This window comes from Apteryx rowi, unplaced genomic scaffold (genome assembly GCF_003343035.1).
Source record: "Apteryx rowi isolate R43461 unplaced genomic scaffold, aptRow1 scaffold_290, whole genome shotgun sequence".
In the NCBI taxonomy this organism is placed as follows: Eukaryota; Metazoa; Chordata; class Aves; order Apterygiformes; family Apterygidae; genus Apteryx; species Apteryx rowi.
This window is the reverse complement of record NW_020449308.1, coordinates 191,979-216,035: the sequence shown is the minus strand read 5'-3', so window position 1 is coordinate 216,035 and position 24,057 is coordinate 191,979. Positions and strand designations below refer to the sequence as shown.

General features: G+C 38.6%; 2 protein-coding genes across 9 annotated transcripts in view; one reads left to right on the top strand and one right to left on the bottom strand.

Annotated features, from left to right (window-relative positions):
- Positions 1-390, bottom strand: part of PUDP (pseudouridine 5'-phosphatase) — an 82,240-nt gene extending 81,850 nt beyond the window's left edge. The window contains exon 1 of the mRNA XM_026069313.1: positions 231-390. Coding sequence (XP_025925098.1) covers positions 231-318 — 88 coding nt within the window. The 5' untranslated portion in view covers positions 319-390. The remainder of the gene's footprint in view (positions 1-230) is intronic.
- The window catches only part of STS (steroid sulfatase), a 131,052-nt gene continuing 107,137 nt past the window's right edge, over positions 143-24,057 (top strand). Inside the window, exons 1-5 of one of the 8 annotated variants that reach the window (XM_026069306.1) lie at positions 147-261; positions 1,113-1,259; positions 3,843-4,941; positions 11,624-11,719; positions 23,884-23,989. The gene's annotated coding sequence lies outside the window, so the exon portion shown is untranslated. Of the gene's footprint in view, positions 262-1,112; positions 1,260-3,269; positions 3,342-3,842; positions 4,942-11,623; positions 11,720-23,883; positions 23,990-24,057 lie in introns of all 8 variants that reach the window. The other 7 variants (XM_026069305.1, XM_026069304.1, XM_026069309.1 and 4 more) reach the window with 7 other exon arrangements.

Here is a 24,057-nt window from a genome sequence, read left to right as displayed (position 1 = left end):
GGGAGGCCGGCTGGCTGCCGAGGGGCCGCGAGCCCGGCCCCGCTGCCCCGGCCCGGGAGGCGCCTGGACGGAGGGGCGGCGCGGAGGCGGTGTCGCCCCCCGCCGCCTCCAGCTCCGGCCCCGCCGCTGCCCTCTCCTCCCCTCCCCTCCCCTCCGCTCCCCTCACAGCGCCGGGGAAGCGGCGGCGAGGCGGCGGCGGAGGGGGGGGAGAGGAGGCGAAGGCTACACACCCAGCAGCAGGCCGTCCATGTCAAAGATGAGGTGAGTGGCCGGCCGCAGCGCGGCCGGGGAGGAGGAGGAGCGGGACGGAGCAGACATGGCGAGGCCGCCGCAGCTGAGAGCCCCTGTGGCGGCGGCGCAAGCGCGCTCCGCTGCGGCGGGCCGACCCGAGCGGGAGCGGAGGAGAGGCCCGGGCCGGGGCCGCGGCGCGGGGGCGGCGCCGGAGCGGAGCGGAGCGGAGCGGCGTGGCAGTTGCCCGCGGCGGTTGCTGACAGGAAAGCCGTTGAGCTGCTCGGGGCGGCGCGGCGGGGAGGCCGGCGCGGCCAGAGCCAGCCCGGCCAAGGGGGAGGTCTTGGCAGCACAGAGAAGCCTTATACCCCTTTCTTTTTTCTTTTTTTTTTCTTTTTTCCTTCCTCTGTTTGTTCACATGAGCGTCTTCTTGTGAAGTTCTTCTTCTTTTTTTTTTTAAATCCATTTGCTGCTGCTTATAGGAGGGAGTGTGGAGTTGCTCTCGGTTTAGCATTTTAGGCACCATTTTCTTCCAATACTTTGCGTGCCTAGAGTTACTGGGATTTACAAGATATAAAATTACTGGTGGTGTAGTTGCTTGGAAGCCATAAACAAAAGGGCTCAAGCCCGCGTGAAACTTATTATGAGGAAAGCATAAAGTAATCCTCTTACCAGTTGTTGAGTGTGTGAATTGTTGTGTGTTTTTTTTCTCCCCCCCCCCCGTCGAAGACTGTTGAAGTTCAAGAAACGAACCACGGTGTTCCCGAAGTGAAGGAGATTCTGCCTGCATAGACCTACCCGCTCATTTTGACTCAGCAGTCGTGAGGGGCTGAGGTGGCTGTCCTCATCAGTCTTTCCTTTTTTGCTTGTCTTTTTCCATGCAGGTAACTCACCTTTGGGCATCGAGACCAGCAGTTACAGCCTGAAACATCAGTTGCAGAAGCAGACATGAAAACAGCTACATCAGACTCCCAAGGTGACATGGTGACTTGAAGATTTATACGGCTGTGCAGTTCTGTCCAAAACCAATGGTTAGTTGTGGCTTCTCATAACTGAAGTCCTTTCTCTTTTCCTCTGTAGTTAGATTTCTGCAGCAATTCATTTTCTTGCACAGTGCCATTTCAACATTTTAGCAAGTTATTGGTTGTTTTTTTTCAAGGCCTAACTGTGGGTGTTCTACAGTTTATATGAGAATTTTAATTTAACCTTCTTACAGATCTTATCTCCCCACCCACCCAAAGCCTATCCCCCCGCCCCAAATAAAAACTTATGATACGTTTGTGAGAAATCTGGAAGGAAAATCCTTGTACCTCCTCTAGTCTTGGAAATAAGAAAACAGATGAAACATCCATGGCCTTTACTTTTTTAATAATAAAACTTTTCTTTCAACCAAAATTTTTTTGAGTTTGATTTTTTTTTTTTTTGTTTGTTTTGGGGGGGGGTTGTTTGTTTTTACTTATATTGTAATGACTGTGTTTAATAATGCTGCTTAGGCCCTACCTGTCTAGATTGGGAAAAAGACTATTCACAGTGCCTTAAATGTCTCTTAAAATGTCATGGATAATTGTCTATTAGTCCTCATGCAGAGTTTAAAAAAAATGAGTCCTATATTTCCAGATCAAGTTTTTCTTTGTAACTGTCTGACATTACAATATGGGTATTAAGAATGCCCACAGCAATTTTGCTTCTGTAATAAATACTGTGCAACAAGACAATGTTCAAACTTTGTTTCAGATAGAACATATGTTAGTTTCTCTAGTAATTCAGTTACCTGGGAGCAGAGCTAGAGACAAAAAAATTCTCAAATCCCAAATACAGTATGTCCAAAAAAAGTGCAAATCTTTTATGAGGAAAAAAATCATTATAATCATTTCAATATTTAGAATAGTAGTACTCAGAATACGTTTCTACTGTAAGAGTGTAAGTTGTTGTGGCAAAGGTTTCTTAGAGAATAGGTTGTAGGGCAGTAGTACATGAAGTAGATGCATTCATTTTCTAATTATAAGTTATTATAAAAAAATCTAGCTTTAGTTGTATTTGTTAGCACAGTAACATCTATACTTGTTGACAAGAAAAAGCTATATCAGTCGGACAGATATCTTGAGTCACTGATCTAGTTAGAGAAAAGCATAAAATGCCTTCTCCCCCTCTTCCCCCACCAAAAAAAGAGAGGTGACACCATACCATTTTTAGAATGTGAACAGCCAATGCATGTTATAGAATGTCAGGCACATGCAAGGCTTTTGAGTGTTTAAAAGGCAAATAAATCCTAAAGACAGCCTATTTAAAAAACAAACAAACAAAAACACAAAACGGAACTATCCTACATGAGATGAACCCTTTTAGTGTTAAGTGGTCTGTGTTACAAATTGTATTGTGCGCATATGAACACAGTCAGGTTAGCTGACATGCTGATGACCTCAATTTGCCTTGCTTTACTCTGGCTCATCAGTCGTAATCAGTATAATGTTAGCTTAGTTAATTCTTCAAACTACATTCAAACACAAGAAAATCTTTCCAATATAGACAAACTGTTTACCTTTATTCAGTGTGCCTAAGTCTACTTACTAAAAGAACAAAATAGGGTGAAAGTCAGAAATTCTAACGCACAGTGGACCATAGTTTCAGATGCACAAATAAGTGACACTGCTGATCTAAGTTTCATTGGAGCTCACTTAAATATTTGTCTCAAACATCTGAGCAGTACTATTTGTTTTTTCTTTTTTTAAGAAGGAATGAAAACAAGCTGAGGTGTGGGAATGGTGTAATTGCCTTTTATGTTTGCTACTTTAATTTTGTTTATTTTAAACTTTTTTAAGTGGTGAGGACCCTATTTTAGTAACTTCTGAGTTATGGAAGATATTGTGTGGTGGAGGTGCAATGACCAGTAAAACCAATAGTAAGTTGTGCCTATTAACCTGGTGTCTGCTTATTGAGGAAGGTGAGCTTGAGTTACTGAGATGCAATCATGCAAGTAGTCTTGATTTCTGCAAAGTCTGAAGGACGCAATTAACTTCATGTACTTTTTTTAATGAATCCAGCTTTCTCTCTGGGAACATACCAAAGCAGATGAAAAAATCTTTCTTGAGTTTTACATTGTATGGTGTTAAGTGGTATGTATGCATGCCGGATGTTCAGTTCTCTTTAATGACTGAACGTTAACTGTTCATACCCCAAATATCTATTTTATTTGCCTTTCTAATAATATGTTAAAATTACTTTATTTCTATTGCTCTTACATGTGACATCAGTTGAAAATATTCAGGTTCATGAAATTGGGTATGCAACACATTTTTGGTACACAATCCAAATAATTTTTTGGGTTTTTTAACCATACTATATTTGTCATTTTCCTTCCCTTGAAGCTAAAAACTTTTCTGTATCACTGAAATTTAAGCTAATAAGTTCTTTTGCTGGAGAGTAAAAGTTTCAGATTATGCACAAGTGTTTTCCTGAGTAATATACCTGACTCAAAAATTTCAGTTTCCTATTTCAGTACTTCACACTGTTCTTGGAACATAGCTTCACTTAAAATATTCTTTATAGCATTGATAGGAACATCATGCACTGTGTTTCATGCTGAAATGACTGATTTTATTTTTCTTGTTCTGCAGGCACCTTGGCAAAGAGGATAACCAGATTATAGCCCATTTTGGTTTGAATATTTTAAAAAAAACCCCAAATACTGAAGACTTGAATAGATCAAGTAATTTAGAAGCTTTCACAATGATTTACGTGAACAGCTTTTAAACCCACTATTAGTAATGAAATACTTGGAGTGATTTATAGTTAAATGTAATTTAATTCAGGTATCATCTGTGATTCACAACAATTGCTATAGTTGAGCCTGATAAGCCCTTAGAAAATGAAACATTTCCCAATGCTGGATGTCACCAAACAAGAGCTTTTCACCTTAAGAATGTGAATTAAGTGAATTTTATTGTTTCAGTTCATGTTTTTACTGTTGAAGAAGGGAAAAAGAGCATATAGGGCTTAAGACAGTGAAATAACACCATACCTCTGCTAATCCATGACATGTTTTATTAATACATAGTAAGTCAAAAAGGAGTCTATCCTCCTACCTTCATCAATAATGTGGGTCTTCTATGTAGTTGGGCATGCAAGCCATGTATTTTCTGGACCTTGGTACTTGCCACCAGGTACAAGTGAGTTAGTTATAAAGGAAGGAAACATGGTGTATTATGGTGCAGGAGAACACATTAAAAAGATACACATTGGTCATCAATAAATTTAGATGAAGCACTATAATAAAGTTCTTAAGCAGTGATGAGGGGTGAATTAAAGAAAAACCAACCAAGCACGCAAGAAAGAACAAGACAAGACAAGAAAGAAAGATATTTAAGATGCTTTAAGGTGGAAATCCGTAAACTTATTGAAAGCATTGTACAACAGAATGAACAGTTTCTGAAGTCAGAAAATTGAGGCTTAATATCATGCCTCAGGGTCATTTTTTCTTGCCATTAAAGTCAGCAAAAGTCATTTTCTCTCCTCTGTATTATATGGCTTTTGAATTAGCTTTTTAACATTATTTTTGGCCTTCCAGTAAAATATTGGCTGCACACAGGCTGTGGGAAGAAATGTGCAGATGATTAGCAGTGTAGTTACCATTGAAATCCTGAAGTGCTTAATGGGCTGGTCCTGCTTAGCTGTAAACTATCAGAAGGATTAGAGCAGAAGGAGATGCATCCCCAGGTGAGATTTGAAGTATTGTCTCTTGTTTTGCTTTTCCTTTATGATATGGGCTTCTTTTGTAGGATCATTTCCAAGGTTTTGTTTTGTTTTGTTTTTTAATTTAGCTGACTTTCCATTATTGCAGGAACCTAAAATACTAGTTATGCTTTTGATTTTCTTTCTAGTCTGCATGTGAGTGTTACTTTTTTGGTGTTGTTTTTTACCGTAGCTTGGTTTTTACAGATCATAGGAAGCATTTTGTATTTGTAGTGACACGTGGAATGCATGTTCTGTCAACCTTTCTGAGCTAGACATCTATCACTTCATTGCCTGCAATAGGGGTGGAGCTGAATGCAGTGACCCTTCAGTGGTCCCTTTCGGTCTTGCATTCTTAAGCTCAACCCCTTCAAAGATTGCAGTAATTTTATCTCCAGAACGAGAAGAGAGAGAGAGACTTGTGATTCTCTGGGTCACAAGCCCTCTGAGCCACTGACCTGTGCTGCTCCAGATTCAGGTGTTATATGCATGTTCCCCATTCAGCATGCCACAAGCTGGAGAGTTGAATATACAGATCTCAGTGTTCATGCTCTGCGCACTTTGTGTACATGATATTAGAATCTTGTATCTACCCTTAATGGTGGAGTAGAGATAACTAAGATAGCTGACACTCAGGCTGGTATATCTACATGGCTAGGGGTAAACATATCATCAGCTTGGGTAGTGTAGGGAGGCTGTTGGAGTCCACGTGTTGTAGAGTACCACAATGCAGATGCTTTTTCTGCATTGATTCTCACAGTTTGAGTAGCTAGGTCTGTCTAGTCATAGAAGCCATAACACTGCATGGGAACATACGAAGTAGCAACTTGGGTTTGGGAGCGGAAACAGTGGGAAAGGGAGAGTAGAGGTGGCAGTGCCAAGCAGCGTTAGCTAGCTTTTTGAGCCTGTATGCGGCTGAGTTAAATCTGTAGGCAGTTCTTGACTAGGGAACCTGGGATTTTTCATTAGCTGCTGGAGTTAGTCTGCCTCCTAACTGAGTCTTAATTCCCTGTTGGAAATTTCTCTCTTCCCTCCTGAAGCTACTGCTGTCTCTTCCTCCCTACACTTTCACTCACACAAACACATGCTGGTAGTATACTGCAAAACAGTGGTGTTGCTGACTGCCAGCATCGAATATATTTTGTGAGTGCCAGCACGTAAGGCACAAATCTATATGACTAATTTTGGGGTGAGGAAATACTCCCTTCGTTATGTTGTCTACCAACTTTAAATTAAGCATATGCTTACATGCCTTGAGAGAATGTATGAAAAAAATAATGTAAACTTATTTCCTATTTCATACTTTCAGAGAAAACAATTGTTATTTAGCAGGAGATCAATAAAACATATTTGCTTTCATTAAATCATTTTTAAAACAGGAAACACACTTGTAGATACTGATATATTAGGGATACCTAGAAGGAAATATTGTTGTCCCAGGGCTGTCAAGGCAGTGAGAGCCTTTTTTTGTTTGTTTGTTTTTTGAAAGCCAGCTAGCTCCACCTTTTAAGTGCATCCCAGACATTTCCTCTTGCGTTTTGTAAAGTGAATGCTCACAGTGACACTGCATGATTGAAAGATTCCTAGATTTCCACTTCTTGTGATAATAATCACGAGACTACATGTAAGACTACAGGAGACTTTCAAGATCTAGCTGAAGTCTTTGCACTGAGACAGAATTATATATACTTAAAATGTCCAAGAAAGGCATTTACCTAAAATTATCTAAAACTTTCACTGAATCTTTTGTTCTGCCTGGATAGCCTGTGTTCTTCCTCTAGTCTCTTTTGGGATTTAAACTCAATTCCTGTAATTGTTCCTCATAATTTATGCTTTTTAAATCTTTTAGCGTTTTGGTCGCTCTTCAGGACTCTAGTTTTTCAGTATCCTAAGAAGTCTAAGACTCAGGTGAAGTTCTGTAGCCACTCATTTTAGAAGTGACAAGTAGAAAAGCCACTTTCTACTAATAGGCTACCTTCTTAGCCCCAGATACAGCATTCCTTTTAATTAACATAAGAACCAAATTACTGTTTTGTCATAGTCTAACTTTGTTCGCTAATAAGTGATTTGTATTTCCTATGTATTATGTGTCACGACTGCTGCTTAGTCAGGTTTCTCCCCATTTTGTACCAAGCCAAATGCTTTGGCTTTCTCCTCTCCCTCTTATACCTTTGACCCTATTCTCTCCAAAGCAGAGCTTATTGTGGCAGCAAAAACCAAGTTAGTGCCAAAGCTTCCTTGAGACAAAGGAGTGTAGGAATTGTAGTTCACAGGAGGAAGAAATGCTTGTAGCAGTTAAATGGTGAAGAAATGGAGCCGATGTTGGAGCCTTTCTCTGTGTTATGGGAAGGCTGTTTTGAGGTCAATCAAATTACCAGCTGAGTGTTCTGTGAATATTACTGCATATGTAGATTACTGAAAAATGTCTCTGGACTTTTATCACAGCAGTGTATTTCAGCAAAGGGGAGGGAAAAGGCTAGCAGCTTATTATTTGTTAAACAGCGGACAAACACATTCTGGACTGGAAATGATATGAAGCCACTGATGCTATTACAGTCAGTGGGAAAATGAATTTTAAAGCCTGGTATATCTGGTTTTATTTTACTGCAGATGTAGTTCAGAATTCAAGCAAACTTATGAGTACATTCTTTACTTGAACCATATATTTCTTTTTGTTTCTGTCAGTATCTACTGTTTCCTTTCAAAAGCTGAAAACTATTTTCATGTCACATGTCCAACTTAACATTTTCTTTATGGATCACTTCAATCTAGATCTGCGTTAATTATGAGTAGTTAATGTTGCGCTCTATTAAAAGACATAAGTGGCAACATATATAGCATTTCAAGAGCTTAATACCTCTTAATAGAGTTTGAAAGGTCTTTTGTGTTTTGTTTTTTTTTAAGTATGAAAGACTTAAGTTTTCTTGCAAGGCTAATGAGGCAGCTATCTACAAGAAACTGTTCCAGAATTAATTGGTTTGTCATTATTTCAAAAATGTTGTGTGCATTATTTAGACCAGTGGCTGCTACAAGCTGTGAGGAATGAGTACTAAGTATTAACAACTAGGTTTGATAACCTGGCTCCATAATTTTATTAGTTTTTAACTGACTTTTTTCGGCCTACAACTGTGTCCTTATCTGGTGAATCTGGAAAAATTAGCCTAATGCAGCTTTCCAAAAGCTATTAACCAAATTTCTAATATTAAGATGGCTATGTATCCTAATTAAGTAGCATGTGCCATCTTGCCCTCCCGTCATGAAATAAGGTAGGGTTATGCTGTGTTCTACAGTTGCAGAACTTCCAAGAAAGCCCAAGTACTCCAGGAAGCATAGAGCTTCAGTCAGTAGGTGGCACTCTTGTCACTGAATCTCTCCCAGCATCCTCTGGGCTGGTGTCTGCGCTAAAGCTTTTTAAAACTTGGAAATATGATAGTAAGCCACTCACAACTGTCAAATATTTCATTCAGCTGGGATTCTGCTGCTTCTTGAAAGACCTGACAAATGTTGGGGACCTTCATGATCATCTGCCTTTTCCAAATACATCACATCTAGGAACTATACTGAAGTACATCCAATGAAATGTATTTTTCCTGTCTTGTCAAGCCCTTCTTTCTTTAAAGATCTTGTTCTGTGTGTGACTTCAGGTAACCTGGACAAACATTATTTGACAGTCAGAAACTAAGGCTAATAGTGGCTACAAAACCTGGATCTTTCTCCTTGTATGAACATAGCCAATATGATCTTCTTCCAGTTAAACTTCTATAATTAACTAAAGTTAAGCACAGCCGTTACATAAAATGTCAAAATTGCTGTAACATGTTACTGAGTTCCATACATAAGTCATTGCAACTTCCTCAGAATTGCGTATCCCAAAGTCCTCTGCAATCCAAAAATTTCACAAAATCATTTCATATAATGATTCACTTATACTCTTTCGGGCAAATAGATGGTGACAGAATTCCTACAGCGAAACCTCTTAATGGTGTTATTGGACTAAGACGAAGAATGAATGGATCAGATTGTAAAGAATATTTTTTTTTCACTGAAGGTTTGCTACAGAATAAATATCCTGTAACAATCAATATCCAATTTGTATGTACAAAGTCCCTAGGAACAGCAAAACTGTCTTTTCATTCCAGGTGTCTGTGACTTTCTCAACTATCTTCTGAAATTAGCCATCTATGTTCCATGGATTTCAGCATGAAAGAAATTAAAATAGTGCAAATATATAAGAAGTTAACAAATATGCTTCTCTCAGTTTTTAGCTCTGTTATCAATGTATTTCATTTATATTATGTGGAAAACTTATAAGCTTTTAGATGTGATGCACCAACATACAGGCAGTCCTGTATAGCAGTGTTCTTTATCATATTTTGCTTTCATGTAGACTTACATACTACCCCAAGTAGGTGGGCATTTATTTGTATGGTTACATTTAAGCCCAAACATTTAAAAGCAGAGATGTTTTGATGAATTGAGGCAAAAGGTCTACCCCACTGCAGCCACCATCCACTAGATAACAGGATCCTGATCATGGATATTTCTATCCTTTTCCCAAGCAATACTTCAAAAATAATTTCCTCTACCCATTCAAAGAGCTGAACTCTTTTGTATACAAGGATGTTTATGTATGAACTAATAGATACTGACTACCAGCTAGCAATCTGAAGACCAAAGCGTCTTAAAAAACAATGTTTGTAACAAATATGCAAATCAAACCAGAAGAGGGCTCTGCATTCATATCGATATGAAAAAAAAATGTTAGTCACAACAGATACTGTAATTCATTAAAGTAACAGATATATTCAGAATCATTAGAGACTACATTACTGGCATAACCACAGCCTAAATACCTTCCTTTTAGCACCTAAATTTTCAATCCTACTGATTCTTTGAAGCCATTCAGTAATTGTCACTTTAGCACCCCTTGGTGATTTCTAATCAAACATGGAGAATAAACCCAAGCAAAAAAAACCTCCATTCAATCTTTGTTCTGTGCGCAAATTTGTATGGGAGGAGGAGGAGAATGTTTGTTTTTTCTCTCATTAGTTCATCTTTTTTTTTTCTTTTTTTTCTTTGCATACTGTGGTGGTTAGAATGAATGGGGTCTTTTTATGCTGCATTTTTGGTTTACCATATCAAATGGCTTGAATTGTCATGTTAATTAGGCCATACAAGCCTGCATTTCATTTCATGACCAGGTCTGCGTTCTTGTGCTCTATTGTTCATTCACTCCATCTATAGTTAGGCAAACATAATTGTTTTATTATTACTTTCTTCTAATTTACATCACCACAAGTTCTTGAATTACTAATATTGTTTAATAATTAATTTTAATAAAATTTATCGCAAATAATATACACTGTAAATTTTAATTTAAATAATAAATATTATTATTATATGTCCCTGAAGAGTTTCAGTATATGTAGATAAGAAAATAGGTAAAGTATCAAGTTTCCTCAGTGGATGTTGCAACTCTTGTACTGCTTCCTAAGTCTATATGAAGTGATTTTTTTCAGTACTTTCTAAAAATATGATTTATCACAGAGATTAAAAACTGGCTGTTTCTTTATTTGTGGGATGTTGACAAGATTTTTTAAATTTGGTTGCTTTGATTTGCTGTTTTTAATGCTTTTAACAACTGCAAGACAGTAGCTGCAGAGTTTTATGAAGGTATGATATAGAGCTAGCATTTCTGAGTTGTATCTGAGAGAGAAAAGGTTGGCAATTTAAAATGGTTTCAAAGATTTTGCAGTATGTTATCTTGAAATAGAGGAAAAAAATCACAGGAAAAAAACTCTGAACAAGCTTTTCTGATTTCTCAAAGCAAGGTTTAACTTAAGCTTTGTATTTAGACAGCTCTTTAAAAGCATTGGTTCGGTTTTTATTTCCCCCAGTCATTCAGTTAGTTTCAATATTATGCCTGGAAGAAAAATGAAATTTTATATTTATTTTGTATTTAGTGTGTAAGACTTGGACTCTGTTCACTTTCAATAGCACCAGCTGTCTACTCATCTTTGGACATGCATCTTTCTTTTTCTTCTTCAGTTTCCTTGTTAAAAATAAATACATGGGCCAGGGAGACGGAGGGCAAGAGGAGAAGGGTAATAATACATAAACTAGGTAGCACTTGACAAAGTTGAATGAATTTTCATCTTGGAGTTCTTGGACTTCCTGGGAAGTCTATGTATAGTTTCTGAAAGAATACATAGCAAGAAAAATAGGATTGTGTGTGGTGTACAATATTAATATAGAGAGAATTTCTAAATAAGTCGGCACCTCCAATGGAAAAGTTTGAAAATGACTGGTCTGAAGTTATGCTTACAAAAGGTGTCTTTAACACAGTTTCTCAGAAGTTACTATATAGGTATCATGCAGGAATGCGTAAAGTGTAGTGAAGGAGGAAATGTACTTGATATTCTTGCACCATCCTTGTTTTCCAAGAATATGATGCAAAGTCGTTAGCATTTGAAAAGCGTAACACGATCTTGAGCAACAAATTAAAACTAATATCTTGGTTAATCATGTATATTTATTATGAAAACGTCTGTATTATTTCCTCATGTGAAATAAGTTATTTTTCAAGAAACAGAGTAGAAGTTGTATATCAAGAAGAAATCTTTTTCAATGTTGTCCTTCTTTCTTCCCCTCCACCTTTCTATTTCAGTTCATGTGACTGGACTTTCTACCCATAAACTGATAAGTGCAGAGCCATCTTGTTTGAAAGCTAGAGGCAGAAACTGAAACAATTCCGTGCTGCAAGGTAAAATGCCCTCCTGCCCCTATGCCTGTCTATAGCTTTGTTCTAAATACCGAGGTGAGATATAGTTGGAGGTTGTATTCTTTTAGAGCTCAAAGCAAATTCTTCATGACAGGAAATTAGCAATTATGAGAAGTCGTAACATACTTGGTGTTGTCTTTTCCTCATTAACTTAATGCAACGTATATTATATAAACAAAAAAAAGGGGTGGTAAGAAATACTGTCTTCTCTTGTCTATAGGATATTATCAACTGTAGAGGCAAAATTTTTTAACAAAAGTGTTGCAATGGATTAGAACATTCCCTGCTTACAATGGGTTAAAAGGCATATAAAGCCTTGTGACAGCAGTTAGAACAAACAAGAAAGCAGTGAATTTGAGGTTAGAACATTTTCCTGCTCTACAGCAGTGTTTTTTTCCTCACTACTTAAGCTCTGTATGTTCAGAAAGGGATGTTAATAGTATATGTCATTTTTTGTTACAAACTGTTTCAAGAATCAAATGCAAATGAATAGTTAAATTAATTTTTTGGCGGGGTAGGGGGGAGAGGTTCTGAAATAAACTTGTTGTTTTGAAGTGAGTCAGGGTTATGTGCGGTGCAGCAAAATCCCTTTAATTCAAAGGAGGAAGCAAGCAAAACAAATATTTGTTTAAGTTATATTAAATAAATCTAATCTCTTCCTTTGCAATCTCATACACATCTGTCCTACTAACTGGAGGTAAACACAGTTACGGAGGAGATAGTATGCATTAGAGGAATCGCAGAGAGAGAGGGGATGGCAAGGAATAATAGAGAAACAGAGAAGGTAAGGAAAAATGGATCACTTCTGAATAGGTTATATCTGCCAGTTTTATATCAAAAGTCTACATTTCAGCAACTACTCTGAGACAAGAAAAAGGAAGGGAAATGAAAGAGGTGAAGCCTATTTAACCCCCAAAATGTGTTGAACAGAATCTGACCACACATATTGCTATGCACATTTTTGTAATGACTCAATAATAATATAGATGCCATACATCCGTTTTTTTCACAAGCGTATTTTCTGCCTTCTGCCCTTAGGGTACTCTCTAGACAGATTTTGGTAAACACAGACCTGTATCTAGGTTTTAAATCCCTGTCCGACCAGTGGCTAGGGCAGTTTTAATACTGGGAAAGCCACAGTAGCCAATAGGAAGCTTTGTGTGCCACTMACCAGTGGAAGAGCATGTGTTGAGGTGAGAGAAGTCGTAGAGGAGGCAAGCAGAGAGATGCAGCAGCAGCAGTGGTAGTAATAGTGGAGTAGCAATGATAATAGCAGTGCATGGGCAAGTAGAGTTGGAGAAGTCGAGCGCTACATCCAAGAGGAATTCAGTCCATGAGTTTGGATGGATGACACAGTAATGTGGGAATCTTGAGCAGAAAGGGGTTTGGAGTATGGTTTAGAAAGGTTAGGCTTACAGAAGTTAGAGTTTGTGGGGTGGCTTCTTGATTTTGTAAGAGGAAATTTGGGGATGAGGAGAAGTGGGAGGAAATTTAAGGTGAGAAAGGGATGGGAGGAAGTCAGGCCATTTGAGAAGGGCTGCAAAGAAGTGCTTAACAAGAATTGGTGTCTGTGGCACTCAGGGCTCTGAAAATGCAAGTTTGAATTGCTTCAGATTCAGAATGTTAGTGATTTTGGGATTTTCCACTTCCTGGATGAATATTTTAAATTAAAAGGCAATGGCACAGTGCACAGACCTGAATTTCTCTGACATTGTCTTAAACTAACCAGATTCGGGGTTACATGGTGTCTTATGCAAACATGCTTTCTGTAGAAATCACCAGTGTTATGAAATTTATTTAATTAGAAGTTAAAGTCAGTAAACCAATGAGCTACTTCATCTTCTTTTTTCATAATGTTTATATTTGCACTAGCTAACATCACTGGAAACTATGATGAAGAAATTTAGAAGCTGATGACATGCATTAGCCATTTCCAAAAGTTATTCTTAGCTATGTAAGAAGCATCACATCTCCAGTTATTATATAATGGACAACTGGATATGTGAAGCTTAACAACAGTAGAGTATTAATCTTGAAAAAAGCATGTTAACATAGAGCGTCATACATTCTTTCTCAGTGATAAATAGAATCCATCCTTTAAAAACACAAGTATCTATTGTATCTAACGACACAGGGAGAAAGGTAATAACCTTTCTTGAAAACTTATTTAAAGACTGTCACACTGTCGCACTTTTGCACTGTCGCACTTTTTGCGAGTTTCACAATCACAGGACTGTCTGTTTGTCTGCTTGGGAGGACCCTGCTAGCAAGGCAAGACCACAACACCTCCGTATCGCTTCTCCCCTCCCCGGGGGTCCGTGCAGATCCCAGGTGGCAGACTTCTTCAGTCTCGTTAATGCTGCCATTCCGCAGCCTTGCGCATATCAATCCTTGTGCATATCGGTTGGTGGACTTCTTTAGTGCTGTTAACTCCTCTGTTCAACAGCTTTGCTCACATCAGTTCTTGTGCATATCAGTTCTTTTGCATATCAATTGACAAACTTCAGTCCTGTTAACTCTTCACTYGCCTGTCAGTCCACCCCGTGACCAGAGTCACAGCCGTACACCCCCCCTTTTTTGCCCCTCAAGGACAATCATGGGTTTGATCTTGTTGTTGCAAAGGCAAGTAACCTGTGTTTAAAGCATTTACCTTAGCAAAGATTGTGCGTAATGTTAAAGCTTTCAAGCAGGCAAAAGCAATACATATAATGATTATCATGAGTACAATTATTATGACAGTTTGTAAGCCTGACGCGAGTCAAGCTGATACGGAGAGTCTGAAATTTTGGAACAATTTTTGCAGCCAATTAAACCTGTTATCATTATGCTGTTTAATGTCCAAAGCTAGGCGTTTAAGGTTTGTGATCTCCCCTTCAATGAGGGTCAAATGGTCACTCAGGTTGAAGCAGCACATGCCTTTGAATTCTTCACATCCATGGTTGTGTTGTAAAAGAAGATAGTCAACTGCCGCTCTGTTTTCTAATACACCGGCACGCAAGGCTTGCACATCTTTAAGCATTGCTGATAAGGCAGCAGAAGTGGTGTTGATAGTYTTRGCTRAAGAACATGSRVKCTTTTTTATAGCTTGATAGTTCATAGCAACTCCCACCCCAGGTGTAAGGAATGCTGCAGCTGAGATTTGTGATGTTGAGAATAAGATTACTTCTGAATTACATTCAGGGTTGAGGGATGAGGTCTCCCTCCTCTTTTGTTTCCCAAATATTGACATTGCTGCCCCATGGGTTTGAGATCAATGTTGTCACCAGGGCTGTCTGGAATAGGAACACAAGTCTCCACATGGTATCCTGTAAGAGAACACATTTATGTTTTCCTCGAGGCGGGGTGCCTCAGAATAAGTGGTTAATAATCAGGAATTATCCACCGAGAACTGATTTGGTGTTTTTTTTCTCCATGGCATCAAGTGCTTCCCATGCAAGGGGCCCTCGGGGTTTAGATTGCCACCCCGCAGCTCTTCTGTGTGAAGAGGTGTCAGTGAACCACACTCCATTTAGGTCAGACTTTTCAGTGAGTGGTTCAGCTACTGCAATGGGAGATCTTGGTAGCCTGGTATTGTTTCTGGTGCAAGGCTTGTTAAGGGTAATTGGTATTTGCTTACCAGTATCAATTAAAAAAGAAACTTTGTGTTTTCTAGGTCCTACCAGAATCACAATCCGGGGTTCTAAACTTTCAGGCTGCTGCGCTATTGATAGTACTCGGATTGGTTGGCCTGATTTTCAACCAGCACTACCTAGTTTTTTAGATCATGCTACTCTCCTCGTAACTCCGAGAAAGGGTTACTAGGCTTAGATTCTTGTTTGCTATCTTGTGAGCCAGGTGGGGCAGATGGCAGAGTCGCCCTTTTCACTTGTTCCAATTTACTCACTATCTGTTCTGTCCTCTGTTTTCTGATTATGTAGCGTGGATCATGGGACACCTAATGCCAGGGCATGTCGCCACAATCTATTTCGTTTCTCCCTGTCTACCTGTTTAGTTCCTATTTCCTTATCGTGCCACCTGGGGTGGGGAACGTCCTCTCCTCGGGGCGTACGAGGCAGTAGTCCGTCTAATGCACTTTTCCCGTGGTTTGGTATCCATCCCCATCTCTTGCGCTGTTCGATGCACTTCTAACAAGGTATCCGCCCATGTCAGTATTGGCATGTGGGGGGGGTGATTGAGGTTATTATGATTGTGTGCCTCTGCAGCTACAATGCGATCTCGTATCCCTGTATTAAAGGTGTTAGGCTGTTTGGGCTTACCGGGGCTTGCATGGGGACGTCGTAGGCTCCCCTCTCATATATCTGCTGTACACAAGCTGCCTTTTGTATGGCTTCTATAAGCTCACTATGGGTATTTATATCTATTCTCAAAGGTTCTCCTCTGTTCCTCGGGTCTTGTCCCCCTGCCCAATAGGCTACTTGGGAGGCGAGAGAGCGATTCCCAGCTCTACCCGTCAGGAAAACTCCTGGTCCCCAATATCCTGATGCCTCCTCTTCACTTAGTATTATGCGATCACCTCCTGTTAAGGATACCCACCACAAATACTCAGTTTCTGTTTCTGTAGGTTGCCTGCAGTAWTTCTCTTGCAGTTTTCCCATCTCGTCTCCTGAGTAAGGGGTAGTTCTAACTGTGGTTCTAGCGTTACCCCCATGGGGTCCTGTTGCGGTTTTGGTTTTTACAGCCAGCCGCACATCCAGAGGTGAGGGTTCTGGAGGGTACAAATCACCATCGTCCTCTGAACTACTGCAGTTTCCCCATATATCTCCGTCCCAATCATCCGGGTCCTCCACCAACATTTTTCTAATCTGAGCTGCTGTGGGGGGCTTCCTTGCTGTTGAAAGGACGAGTTCTAACTTGTTTTGTAGTTTCTGATTTCACTCTTTCTCTAATTTCAATTTTCTTTCAAGATCTACACACTCCTTCACCTTTTCTTGTAACTGTTCTTTAGTTTTTTGATGGGTCCGATTGGCTTGTTGGGCCGCCAGTAAACAGGCCCCTAAGATGGCACATATACCACCTTTTCCTTTCCCATCTCTTTGGTTACCTCTGACTTCCTCTATCCTACACACAACAGAGGCTTCATTTTCCCAATTATCATTTGCCCAGTCAATCCCACAGCTTGAGGGTCCGCTTCCGTGCCTTCTCAATAACTCACACAGCGACATAGTTCAAAAATATTTCTATCTGGTTACCCCAGCTTATGTATCCACTAAGTCTGTATCCTATCCTATCCTTATCCTATCCTGCCGACTACGCCAAAACTGTCGCACAGTCACACAGTGAAGGTTCGATAGCAACGACTGAGACAGTAATATAATAATAATAAATGTTTATTTCCTCACACAAGTTCTTGGATTAGTAACATCCATTAAAATAATGCGATTACTAATTTAGRAARGATAACACMAAACCAYCAGTTACTAATTTAGAAAGGATAACCTGAAACCGTCGATTACTGCGCTMTTAATTGGAAGCACTGCTTATCCCTGCTTGAAAGCTTTCTTGTTCACTCTCCTAGTGAGAGGGCTCTCAACCTCGAGGAGTTACCTTACCCCAGCGTCCCAGGAAAAGGGGAGGGGGGGATACTCACGGTCCAGCCGGAGAGGATGATCAGGTCACGTTCCCGTCCCTGCTCAAACTCTCCTGGCTCCCAAGTCTCTTTTTATACGGCTGGGGCTCTGGGCAAACACCGCTTTTGCTGACTTTTAGCAAGTTTCACAATCACAGGACTGTCTGTTTGTCTGCTGGGAGGACCCTGCTAGCGAGGCAAGACCACAACACCTCCGTATCGCTTCTCCCCTCCCCGGGGGTCCGTGCAGATCCCAGGTGGCAGACCTCTTCAGTCTTGTCAGTGCTTCCATTCCGCAGCCTTGCGCATACCAATCCTTGCGCATATCGGTTGGTGGACTTCTTTAGTGCTGTTAACTCCTCTGTTCAGCAGCTTTGCTCACATCAGTTCTTGTGCATATCAGTTCTTTTGCATATCAAYTGACAAACTTCAGTCCTGTTAACTCTTCACTCGCCTGTCAAAGACATTCTGAAAATGATTTAAAAAGCAGGTTATTCATTTCAAACCTACTTGCAGCATGCTCCAGTCCAGGTCAAAAGATAATTGTGCCTGGAGACCCCTGGAGCTATTGTTGAGAAACTGCTCAAATGTTAAAAGAAAGTTGATACTGATGTACCACAAGAAAATGAAAATATGCCTTTCTGAAATACTTTTTATTCTTATAGTTCTTAATACCCTTAAAATATCATAAAAAATAAGATGACAATGAAGTGAAATGAATGTAGTCTTCAGCTAATAATACATTTCATTCATTTGTGGTGTTGAGACTTTGCCTATTAGCTTGTATGTGCAAAGACATGATGTCCTGTTTTAACAGTAAGAACTTAAAGTTTCCTATCGTCCCCATGAAAGAGAGACAAAGTATGAGAGAAGGAAGGGGGAGTGGAAGGGACAGGTGTGTTCTACTAAGACACAGCGGAAGGATTTTCTTAATCCTTTGTGGCTTAGATGATTGCTGTTTTTCCTGTATTGCTGTAATACAATATACATGATCTACACTCTTTTTGTTTTTTTCTTCTGTCAGACCCTTAAGGACCTCCTTAGCCTCTTCTTGTACTGTATGCAAATACTTTTAGAATTATTTACTGTTTCAGATATCATTCTTTTTAAGACTTGAATTCTACTTGTTGCTTAATCCCATTATGTTTAAATTACATCCTTGAAATATTCTGCCAAGCTAAGTATATTCACAATTAATTCTTTTTTCTTGATGGAGGAGTAAGTCAGCTGTTCTTTTTTATGCTTACTGAAATTAATAAATGATTAAGGCTTTGGTATTGGGATAAAAATTGGCTAATATGCAAGTATATGCTAATATCTTTGCCCTTTGGCTTGCACATTTCTCAGGAGAAGTTTCTGATCTATGTAGTTTGTAATTAGACAATTTTATAGCCTCCACATAGCTCAAAATCCTTCTCTTCCTAATTGCACAGGTGTTCTTTCCAAGGTAAATATTTTTTTGTTTTTTAAGACTGCCTTAATTCGTGATCCTTGCCTTTTGTTTCCAAATATATTTTCCAATAAATGTATTTGATTTTAAAGCTGTTTTGTGCTTTTAGTGGTTGCAGTGACTAATGCAAGTAGAGTCCATCTGTATTAGAACTAGTTAGAAAAAGGTTTTCTATCATTTTATTAATTCTTTTAATTCTTTTAATCTAGGTGTTTGGTTTTTTTCTACTATGTTAATTGGGGCAGAGTAAAAATTGTGAATGGAGAATTCTATTCTCTTTGTTCTAGTTTCATGTTAGGTCAGTGAAAAACACTTAAGAGCTGCAGAAATACTGTTTTGCCTTGAACTCTTTCAATTATCTTTAACCCTGTTCAATGTAGTGAGAATATCTCCTTGTCCAAAAGAGCAACAAAGAGTGGTTTGCTTTCACTTTGTAAATGCTAGACAGGCCATTTTTTCAGGTGTAAAAATAAAAGAGAAAAATGTATTTTTTTAAATTGGGGATATTTTTAAAAACTTACTTTTTGCTTTAAATTTGGTTATTTTTTTCTCCCTAAAATTTATCATATTAAAAAATTCCAATTTTTCTTGAGACATGTTCATGACTATTGCAGAACAAGAACACATCATTCGCTGGATATTCTGGCTAATGGAAACCAGTGGAAGTAGTTCAATACTGAATTCATCTAGCGCTTCTCATTTTAACATAAAGAGCCAGAGCGATGCTGATTTCAGTAGCTTGGTAAATGGACATAATCCAAATGCAGACCAAAGTGATACTGTGTTGCAGTAAGGATAAATGGGGGGGGATGGGGTGGAGGGGATTGTTTCTTGTTTTTTCTATTACTCTTTCTGGGAAACAGTGCAAGCGTTCAAAGTAGGTAGTATTCCTGACAGCCATTTCCTCTTGATTAGTTTACTTACCTTCTTAACACACCAGTGCTCAGTCTTTACAATGGGACAGACTGAGCAGCTTTTGTGGAGAGCCTCGAGGGCTACTTGCAGCAATCAATTGATCCGAGTGTGCTGTGTGATAGGCACACCATTGATCTCTCTTTTCCTACCCCTTACGTGAGAGACAAGCATGTGCATCACTGTCACATAAGCAGAATGAATGCATCCCCCATTGTGTGATGGGGGTCGGGAGCACGTGAATAAGTGCATTCCAGTGAAATGAGCCAAATGTCCGCTTTCCACACGAATAACTGAACAGTGCACATGCACATTAACAGACTTGCTGTCATATGTCAGGAGCTCTTTTGTACAAGGATTGCATGAAATAAGGTAATAAGATCAAAGTGGTTGGCAGGTCACAGGATGTTTTAGTTTTCCAGTGTCTGCATTAGTCTTTAAGCAAGAGAGCAGCAGGGAGGAGGCCATGGACTAGAGTCAGACTGAGCTCATAGCTTGTTGGCTGGTCACTTCTGACAAGAGCTTCCTTGAAATAACATTTTGGTCAGATAACAGTGAGGAATGTAATTTCTGTTCTGTCAGAGATAAAGTTTATTTGCCTGATCACATTTGTGCTTATAAGCTAAATACAGGGTTGGCTATAGCTTACTTCATTCAGAGACCTGATCACCAATATTACCATAAACTTTGCTGTTGGATGTTATCACTCTTATATCAAACATTTTTAATTAAGACTAATGAAAAAATAAAGTATTTTTATTTGAGACAGAATATATACCTGATTGTTATACAATCTGGAAACTCAAAATACTTATATGCATCCCTTGGAGCAAAGTTTTGCAACTTAAACTGATGAAGAATTGTCCCTAGTTCTCAGAGTTCAGTGGGATTACTCAGAGAGTAAGAAATTGTTACAGCAGTAAGGTTAGTAGAGCACATTCTACTATTTGCGAAGTTATAGTGGTTGTTTGCCACACAAAGTTGCTTGGTCACATCTTGTGCTGAACGCATGCGAACAGATACCCACCATCAAGGTGGCTTCCTTTCTTATGCCTCTAGTCAAACCTAGGTGTTTAGGCTCTCTTTCTAGTCTGTGGAAAAAGATTGTGATCATCACTTCCAACACTTCATTACACCAGTCTTGAGAAGAGATGACTCATCCTCTTAAGGTGCCTGTCTCTATTAATTAGAGAGGAAGACTTGATAATTAGCTCAGACTAAATGCCTAACTTTAAGATGAATAAATTCAGATGGATTGGATTGCACCATTAGTGCCAAGTCTATAGGGGCTATCTAGGCATTTACTTCCATGTGGGTAAAATTATATTGGCTGTATGCATGCTTATCTCTATTTTGGTGTCTGGTACAGTGAGCTCTACTGAGAACCCGTGAGTGCTGTCATAATGCAAGTATAAATAACAATAGAGCTGTATTAAAAATCATAATTCCACACTTTGAGAACAAACTAATGCAAATGCAACTTCTTTCTTCTTTAAATGGAATGTCCTTTCAGAAATAATATAAAAGACTGATAATTATATTTATTCACCAATGTGTTCCTTGGTAGCCTTGTATAGCAAAGCAATATTAGCTAGCTATTTCACTGCAGTTTCTCCAGGAAATAACTTTGACTAGAAAAGTAATTGTGGATAGAGGAAATGCAATGATATTATGTTATAAGATCCAAAGCTTTGGTCTTAATAGACTCTAGAGGATGCTAGTGAGTAACTCAGGGCAGGGATATGGGTTTTTTTCACTGGGTTTCATGTCTTTCCTCTAACAAGCATTTGAAGACTACCATTCCGGTGGAAAAAGGCCTAGAAACTGCTTTCAAATTGGATGAAATTGAAGTTTAGTGTGAAGTGGTTGGCCATTTGTCTTACTGTCCCTTTGAAGACCACAATTTATATACCAACCTTCAGTCCTGTCCACTATCCCTGGGAAGGCAGTGTATTGGTGGAATTTACTACCTTAGTCCACTGTATTGCCTGTAATTAGACAATTTTTGTCCTTTTAAAACATTTTGTGGTCTATTACTTTGGATATGAATGAAAATCTGGGAGGCACCAGTTTGACTCTTTTTTAGGTGAAAATAAATACACTGTAATCAGTCAAAGAGATGAAGCTTTTGGTATATATGTTGGTCCAATTCAAATGGATATAACCTAACTCTGATGTTAATTCCGTGTGTGGAACTCACCATCCTGTAGAACTGTACAGTCTTTGTCTGCTTGCTTATCATAAAAGCAGAGATACAAAAGTAATTTTTATCACACAAGTACTTCTTCCTCATGTCCATTTGACACCCTTGAAAAAGGCAGCATTAAAACCAGACATTTCACAGATTTGGGTCTGGTATATAACAAAAACATGAGTGGACAGCTTTTAAAACTATTAATGAAGTTAGAAATTGTGGGAAGGTTTTAGTTAAGCCCTCAAAGTACATAAGCAAGTGTCATGTTAGGTTGGTTAATACAGCGTTATAAAGTTCTTATTCTAATAGGCTCACATATTAAAACAGATATTTAATAATAGTATATGTCAACAGCTTCTGCATATTTTCTCAGTCAGCATCTTGTAATATTTATTGAGATTGATATGGATTTCAAAAAGGAATCTTTCTCAGCTCTCTCATGTTTATGTTCTATGAACATCTAATGGTAATTTATTATATATTTCAGCTAAACACTAAATGTGTGCTCAGAGGCACTGACCTAAAATTCTCTTGAAGTGGTGGATTGCAAAGACAGAGCAGAGATGCATCCTTCGCATGTGCTCAGACATTTTAGTAATGTGCAATTACTGAATCTGAAATATTTCTTTTAAATTCTTTAGAACACTTTTCTCTGGTTTCAAGGAAGTGACATGACACAATCAGCAGTTAAAGGAATTCTCTTTCTCAGGAAGGTGGATAACTGGCAAATAGGATGACTACCCGTGTTATCTTGTGTTTCTTCTTTATTATACTACTGACCAGAGCCCACATTGAAAATGAAATTACTCATAAACGTTTGGCTAACAGATGAAATGTTGTGAAACAGTAATTGTGGAAAAAGTATATCCACTAATATGTGTATGTAGTTACACATTTTTATTTAACAAAATAATGCTAGTATGTCACAAAAGATAGTCTTATCTTCCATTCATGTTATAATTTACTACAGAAATAATATTTATTATTAATGTTGCCATTAATTCTGGAATTTAGTTGAGATTAAACTAGTAAACTCTTGAGACACCATTTTAAAAAGATAGCTAAATCAAACTTATATCTGGTGAAAGCTTTGTGGTTTTGTCTAGATATGATTCAGTCCTAGTTAGTAATCATGATTAAGCAAGAAACATGTTTTTTTGTTACGGTGTTTTTCCCAGCTCACACTAAGTGAAATTTTTGTGTAACAAGAAACAACCTTTAATGACTTAAATACAGATTTTCATGTATGTACATAATTACCTAAAGATGCATACTGAAATCTAAAGGAACTTTTCAAAAAAGCGTTCCAGTATGTGTATATGCAAACTGTTATGCCCAGCCCTCTCTGCCTGCACTGTGAGAGGGCTGAATGCAAATCATTTCCAACCTAGAAAACAAAGAGTCATCTTAGTTTGGCACTGAGTCTGAAGTGCCTAACCTATAGGTAAGATGCAAGATGCCTGTGTCACTTACGGTTTTTTGGGGGGAGGAGGGGAAACATGTAAAAAGCCTGTCAAATGTGCCTGGACATGAGAAGTGTTTCTTGGAAATGAACAGAAAGTACTGGCTGTAGAGGGTTGGAGAGGATTCTAGGGGGTCTTGCAATGAAGGAGGAGAAATCACAATTTTTTTTAAATCAGCATTACAAAATAGTGAGTTTACACTACAAAAAACGGTTAGAAGCAATCATGTAATTGAAACTGAATTACTACTGATCAGTTAGGATGTCATAACTGACTTGGTCTTAGCCCATTGCAAATGCAAAGTAATTTTTGTCTAAATGAAATAGCATTAGGAGCATGCTAAAAGTATATGGTTTTCTTTCTTTTTTCAAGGCCGTATGACATAAAAGATACAACAGGTATGACTGACTGTAAGAGAGGAATTATTTGAAACATTTGAATGAGTCTTAAGACAATACCAGAAAATTATTACTTAATAGTATAAATTACTTCTCCATTTGTTACAATTTAAAAAACTTACATTTCTGGTTCTCCTGAAGCTGAGAAATTTTATCTTTGCAGAGTCTTATTGGGGGAAGAGGAGGGCCATCTTTCACTTTGTCGACAGTGTAATTTTTAATGACTCTTAGGGAAACTAATTTGGAGTTCTGACATTCATTTAAGCCAGGTAAAATAATTTTTTACATAAAGCTTAAGGATAGCACAGCGTTTTTTAATGAGGTGAATATCTTTAAA